The sequence below is a fragment of the Cryptomeria japonica genome, chromosome 3, assembly GCF_030272615.1.
Source record: "Cryptomeria japonica chromosome 3, Sugi_1.0, whole genome shotgun sequence".
Classification (NCBI taxonomy): Eukaryota; Viridiplantae; Streptophyta; class Pinopsida; order Cupressales; family Cupressaceae; genus Cryptomeria; species Cryptomeria japonica.
The window spans coordinates 148,942,956-148,949,283 of NC_081407.1; the positions used below are offsets into that span (position 1 = coordinate 148,942,956).

General features: G+C 35.7%; 1 protein-coding gene across 4 annotated transcripts; it reads right to left on the bottom strand.

The window, feature by feature from the left end:
* Nucleotides 1-577: 577 nt before the first annotated feature.
* LOC131060306 (receptor-like serine/threonine-protein kinase ALE2) lies at nucleotides 578-5,908 on the bottom strand. Of its 4 annotated transcripts, none has more exons than XM_057993480.2 (4): nucleotides 5,352-5,908; nucleotides 5,203-5,270; nucleotides 1,163-1,229; nucleotides 578-1,070 (listed from the first exon to the last, which is right to left on the bottom strand). In XM_057993480.2, the coding sequence occupies exons 1-4, from the start codon at nucleotides 5,478-5,480 to the stop codon at nucleotides 927-929; spliced, it is 408 nt and encodes a 135-aa protein (XP_057849463.2). In that variant the 5' UTR covers nucleotides 5,481-5,908; the 3' UTR covers nucleotides 578-926. The 4 variants fall into 4 exon arrangements, 2 of the variants coding, with proteins under 2 accessions (XP_057849463.2, XP_057849466.2); XM_057993483.2 differs by having other exon boundaries at nucleotides 578-1,074; XR_009371929.1 differs by lacking the exons at nucleotides 5,203-5,270; nucleotides 5,352-5,908 and adding an exon at nucleotides 1,911-5,195.
* Between the last annotated feature and the right edge of the window lie 420 nt (nucleotides 5,909-6,328).

Below are 6,328 nucleotides of genomic sequence, written 5' to 3' on the forward strand. Positions count from 1 at the left end.
TAGAAACAAACTAACTGCCTTGACACATCTACAGGATAACTGAGAACCCATATTTCAACAAGGAATAAGCTCTTTGCATGAACAAAGCCATAAGTGTCAAGAAGGTTTTGTCACTTAAGGAGGAGGTTCTGCTTTGTGCTGCTTGATGTTGTAGCTGTATGTACACTCCATGAAGCACAATATGAATATATAATGAGATAAATGCTTTGTAAGTTTTATATGTTTAGAATGTAAAGTAGATAGCTAATGTTAGCTAATGTTGAGGATTTCTATGCTGATTTGGCAAAATTATTCTCCCCAACCAACTATGCTTATGCTGACTTGGAATAATTTATTAGACTGATTTAATAGAAATGGAATTGTCTTTGAAGCAGAAATTAATTGTTCTTGCAACTACCCGGAGTTTGTTATACAAAACAAATTGACAACAGAGATATAACTTCTTGCGACAGCAACTGGTAGCTAAGCTCCCCATGATCTTTGGTGGGTTTATATAAAAAATATCATAAATTACTGAATACTTAATGGCTGGTTTACTGTACTATTATCATCATTTAGCTGCATAAATTCTGGTATATGAGACTGAATGATGGGCTTCTATAATATTTAACACATTGATCTTCCAAATTTGGCTAACTACTATACTGCCATGCTGATGCACAAACAAATATCTACTATTATAGAGATACAACATCAATGCCAAATCCAGGCTATGTTACACTGGATTAATGGAACATCTGCAAAATATTGTTGATGAACAGAAACAGCTGCATCATGAATGTCAATGTTGGGCTTCTCTTGATGGTTTTCTTATTTTGTATTTTAAAAATCTGGGACTGAAAGACCATGCATTCAGACTAAAACTTCAAAGGGCATTAATTCAATTCATTCCATTTCTTCCCCTTGTGCTATCTTTCTGTTGAATACTAAATTGGTCTCATAGAGAAGTGCAGGTAGTTTTCAGATCTAGAATACTGCCTGACAAGGAGGTTGAGAGACTGCACCACATCCCTCATGAAAGGGTGATAATCTGCTTCCGGTTGAACAAACATGGCTGCAATTGCTGCAACCTGCCTTAATGTGAAATAAAGTGAAATTATTCAGAAAAATGAATAAATTAAAAAAGAAAAAATCTTCATAGCATATAAGCCTAGTTAGTTACCTGTACTAGTCCCTTGGTAGAAAACTGTCCTTGTAGTGCAGGATGAACCATTTCAAAAAGGAAGAGCCTATTTCACATATGCAATGGATGATAATCAGAGTGATTACACATGATCATGGTAGGTGGGCTTAATCATAACAAAATTCTAAAAATTCTAAATCAACAAATGCCGCCTAAAATTCTTAAATTTTAACAACCAAATCCTTAGGAGAATACTGACCATTGTGTCTAAGTTTTTGCTTCGTAAGAATAAGTTATTGCTCTGCATGGTACAAGGATTTGGTCGCCATTTATATTTCATATGAGTTGATAATTGATTCTAATATCTGTTATTTGCTAAGGATTCCTCTTTAATTTTCTTTTCATCTTATGGCTACTTACTTTTCTGTAATGATTTCTTTGTATAATCTAAATTTTTTCCTAAAGAATTTTAAAATATAAAATATATTAAATAAATGATATTTTCATAATTCATGGTGGATAACTGTATATACCTTTTTTTATGTCTTCGTACCAGAAATTTTACGACTCGTTAAGTATATTATTATTTTAGTAGTAAATCTTATATCAGACTTTACGAACACTTATAATGAATTATGTTTTACTATTATTATAATTTGAAAAATTCACTGCCTCAATTTCTTGGAGATGTTACCATTCAATCTGTGATAAAGCAGAGCTTCGGTCAAAACTTATTTATCTCCATAACAGTGCAGAGATACATGGAAAAGTGATGGATGTCACTTACCCAAGAGAAAAGAATGCCTTGGCCAGGAGGCCTCTTCATATCGACAGGCTTTCTGCCAGTTATAAGATCTGAAAGCACAACCCCATAAGTTATAACTATAAACATCAGATTTTGTTGTCAAGTGTCCTGTCAAGACATACCTGAGAACAAATCAATAAGGTAAGATGGTGTCAAAATTCAAATATAATAGAATGAATGAGTATAGAGAAATCACAGTACTCTCTGTGCTGCGAAATATCCTTAAGTTCTCAGGATGCGAATTGATACATGGCCATTAATTTCATGAGAGCCTAGCCTAGCAAAACCAAAAAGGCACTTCGGCCTTGAAATTTTTAGCCAGTAGAATGTTACTAGTTTTAAGTCTCTGTGGATAACAGAAGGTGTGATAAGTTCATGAAGGTATTCAAGACTTCAAGATACATCCAGAGCTATTCTCAGTCGTTTTCCCCACCCTAGAATGGGAGCATGCCTGCTGAACCTGGTTAACAATTTCAATTCAACATAATTTGACCAATGAAAATGTGTTGCATCCAATTTTATAGAATAAAGATTGAAATCAAAATATTAGTTAAATAAATTAACATTACAAATGTGGCAGTGTTTAAAAAACATTTTTAGTTTAGTTGTTAGGAAGTTTCTTGATGGGAAGTAATTGGTTTGGTTTGTACAGGAGTCAATTGCTCTATAAGCCAATGAATGTAATTATCTCAAGTGTGTGATGGTGACTGATCAAAATTGCTTTTGAGAGTGATCCCAAATCATTTCATAGTAAGTGCTTTTGGAAGTTTGGTTATGTCCTCCTGTGTGTGGCAGGATTGAGTATAGCGCATCCATTGTTTTGTTGAATTGGGACATTATTTAGATATTGCCTGTTGGGAAGTGGTGTTATTTTTTGCAGGCAAGGCAGTTTTGATAGCTTCTTTTGAGTATTTCAGTTGTGTTGGATTCATTGATAATGTTTCATTGGTTATCTGAATGTAATAGTGCCGCTCTTCTATTTAAAGGGCCAGGGCATCAATGGATTCCTTAATTCACCAGTTTAAGAAAATACACAACTCCATGTTACATATGGTTATCAAATTCTTCATGGTATCAGAAATTTCTTATTTGAGGCAGACTCTGTTATCTGAAATGGCAGACTCCCAACAGAGGAAATGAGAGTTATCGAGGCAATTTTCCTTGTCATTCGTGTTCGTGTTCGTGTTCAAATATCAAAATTATAAAATATAATTATATAAACTACCATTACCATTATTAATTATTATAATGATACAACCCATACAAATTTACAATGCATAATTGCTAATAAATATATATATATATATATTGTCATATTACAAATCTCCATATTCATCTTCATCTGAATTATCCAACCCAAGCCCAAGGTCATCAATTGGTTCAAATTCAGCATCAATTGAACCACCATCGATTTGAATGCCACTCCTACTAGCTATGTCTCTCTCAAGTTCCATAGCTGCCTTGTCTATAGAGACTTGGGCAAGCTGTGCAACCGTAGCATTTAAATCAGCACACTCAGGGGCTAGATCCCAACTCCTTGTTGCACCCGCATTATACTCAGGTTTCTTATATGACAACAAACGAAAGTTGGAGTGTATGTAAACCAAATCCTCGTATTCGGGTTCTGGTCATAAGGGGTGAATTAGGGTTTATTGTTAAAAAAATATTTAAAAAAATGTTTTTTAATTAAAATTTGTTACTTTATGACCCATGGGCCTCATTTTTGGAAACCCACAGGCCTTGGTCCGCCCAAGTCTGCTTGGGTGCTCGGTGGATTCCCCCCGGATTCCTCCCAGACATCTGGGTTCTCTGTGGGTCATGAGAATCAGATCCCACAGAGAACCCAGCCGTCTCAGGACCCACAGGAGAACCCAGCCGTCTCAGGACCCACAGAGAACCCAGCTGCCAGGCTCGGACCAGGATCCAAAGAGAACCAAGACCCAAATCTGAAGCAGCCCAGGAGAATCCGGTAACTTAGCTGAAATGCTATAACCAAAAAAAGAGATGCTTTTTTACTATTGCTTTGCTCCTGGTTTAGAAATTGTGTTCGTTGGCAAATAGCAGAAACTTTCATGTTGATAATGGTGTAGAGATGCCACACCCCTTTGATTTGATGAAGTTGCAAGTCCAATTCAATTTATGTTGCTAGAATGAGTTAAAATTCAATCCCTTTCTTTTTCAATCTTCTTTTCTTTCCAATCAAATCACCAGTTCTTAAGAAATTTTGAGTCATTGGCAGTTTTCGGTAAGAGTAGAAAGCTTAGTCAATATCAATAGCTTCAGTGTTTTATGTAAGGCCTCAGGAATTTGACACTGAATGGGATAATCATTCAATTATCTTCTTCCTAAATAAGCAAGTGCTTCATGGGTATAGCAATTATTGTATATAGTTATAAACCACTTGAAGAAATGGAATAGTGTATTGCCAAGGCAATAACAAGGAAATTATTGGAAGAAACAAAGAAAGTAAGAATCCTAATGGTCACGGATCACCAAATGGGTCAAAGCAACTGCAAAAGTACAGCTACTTTAGAGTAAACAAATGGAGGGTTCAACATGTCTCCAATGAACCATTAAGAAAAAGAATAAACAGCAAAAATGTTCAGCTATATGTGAACGTGAAAAAATAGCTAGTTAGAAACTTATGACACAATATTGATCATTTGCCAGTGAAATCAGAAGCATCAATTACACTACCAATTTAAAGAATGTCTCCAAGAAATCAAACAGCAAAGTGGCCAGCTAGCTTGCTATAAAGAGAGCACTGCAAAATGCTAATGGGAGCTCTTATGTTTAGGTTTTAGCTGGTCTCAGAAAAATAAAAGATAAAAGGGGAGAAACCTATTCAGACAAAAGCGGAGACAATTGCACGTGCAAATCTTCCAGTAGTTCCTCAATCTAAAAGCACAAGAATAAGAATTCAACAATGTAAAAATTTACTACAAAGACTTAACCACATAGGAATTTTTTTGGAGAAACAAAGCAGAATTTTGACCCTAGAGAATAAATGATAAACAACATCTAGGAGGTCCTGGGTTCGATATTTTGCATAAATAACAATCTCAACCGAACTCAACAACAAAAGAAACCACACAGCAAGCTCATTATCGGACCCCTAAGCGATTGGGCAGCAGAGCATAGCCATGGAAACTGACACGATATACAGTTTTCAAAAGCATATCTTATGTCTATAATCCGAACCAGGTGTGAATGAAACAGATTATAAAATCACACAGGTAAAATTCAACACAGGCCAAAAAAACATTTCGCTTATCTGGTTAAACGAAATCTGATGAAGACTAGGAGCCGTCGAAAAAGAAAGCGAATTTTCTCTGCACAAACCTTTCCTTACAAAGGACATAAAGGGAATAATACGTAGAAGGCAAAAGGAAATTGCAGGCAAGGGTTGCAGGATTTGCTTACAGAGAAAGTGCACAGGTCCAATGTTGATATTGATTGATCGACCGCTACAGACTTCCGTGCCTTCATCATTTCCATAAGAGATAAAGATAAGATTGCTCTGTGAAAAAACGCATTGCAAACTATGCGCATTTGGCCTATATCGGTTGTATTTTTCAACCAATAAAAATGGGGTTTAAAATCCCAAACAGGAAAGCTTATTACTCGAAGCTCGCAGGTTCCAGTATCTTTCTTTGTCTCTTCCAGGCAATGTTAATGCGAGGAAGGAGGAGAGCCCATTTTAATGGCAGACATTAGCAAAACAGTGAACGCCAGAAAAAAGATTCAAATTTTACGACGGCGTGAGTTCCCCGGCTGGATGTTATTTTCTGAGTTGTGGTGTAAAAGCAGGGTACTAGAGAGCACCGCTTTTGATGGATTTTGGTTGACCACACCCTGGGCGAGTCGAACTCGTGCAACTTCGACTATTAGCATAGTTGTTGTCCACATTGCTGCAGAGGACAGGCCAATAAAATTCTTCTAAATTTTATGAATATTACTGCACGGTAGTTCTCTTTGCCCGTGTCATTGGGTGAACATTAGACATTAGACGACGACATTATTATTATTATGGGGAATGTTGTAGTTCAATTGATTAAGCATGATTTGTAAAGATGATCATATAAATAAAAAAATATCTATTAAGATTTAAATCTTCAAAGAATATGAGATCTTTTTACATTAGTTTATTTAGGGGAGAGGATCTACTAGTTGAGTGTGTCTCAATAATTGTGATAGCATTTGTTGATTTAATGTCTTGTATTTGTGACAATATTTCACTAATAATTATCACTTTGAAGTTGTTATTTTTTATGATGACTACCCATAATTGAACAAATGTATTCTATAGATCTGAAAGTCAACAAATCATGTGATGCCACATCAGGGTACCAATAAAACTTGTCTTACCCATGTACTTACCCCATGTTCCTATGCGGCTG

Excerpts from the sequence above, each read along its gene's own strand:
- LOC131060306 (XM_057993480.2), bottom strand. The coding sequence starts at position 5,480 with ATGCGCATAGTTTGCAATGCGTTTTTTCACAGAGCAATCTTATCTTTA. Across the intron at positions 1,230-5,202 it reads ATCAGATTTCGTTTAACCAG|GCTCTTCCTTTTTGAAATGG; the intron begins ATAAGCGAAATG and ends TATGTGAAATAG. Across the intron at positions 1,071-1,162 it reads CTACCAAGGGACTAGTACAG|GTTGCAGCAATTGCAGCCAT; the intron begins GTAACTAACTAG and ends ACATTAAGGCAG.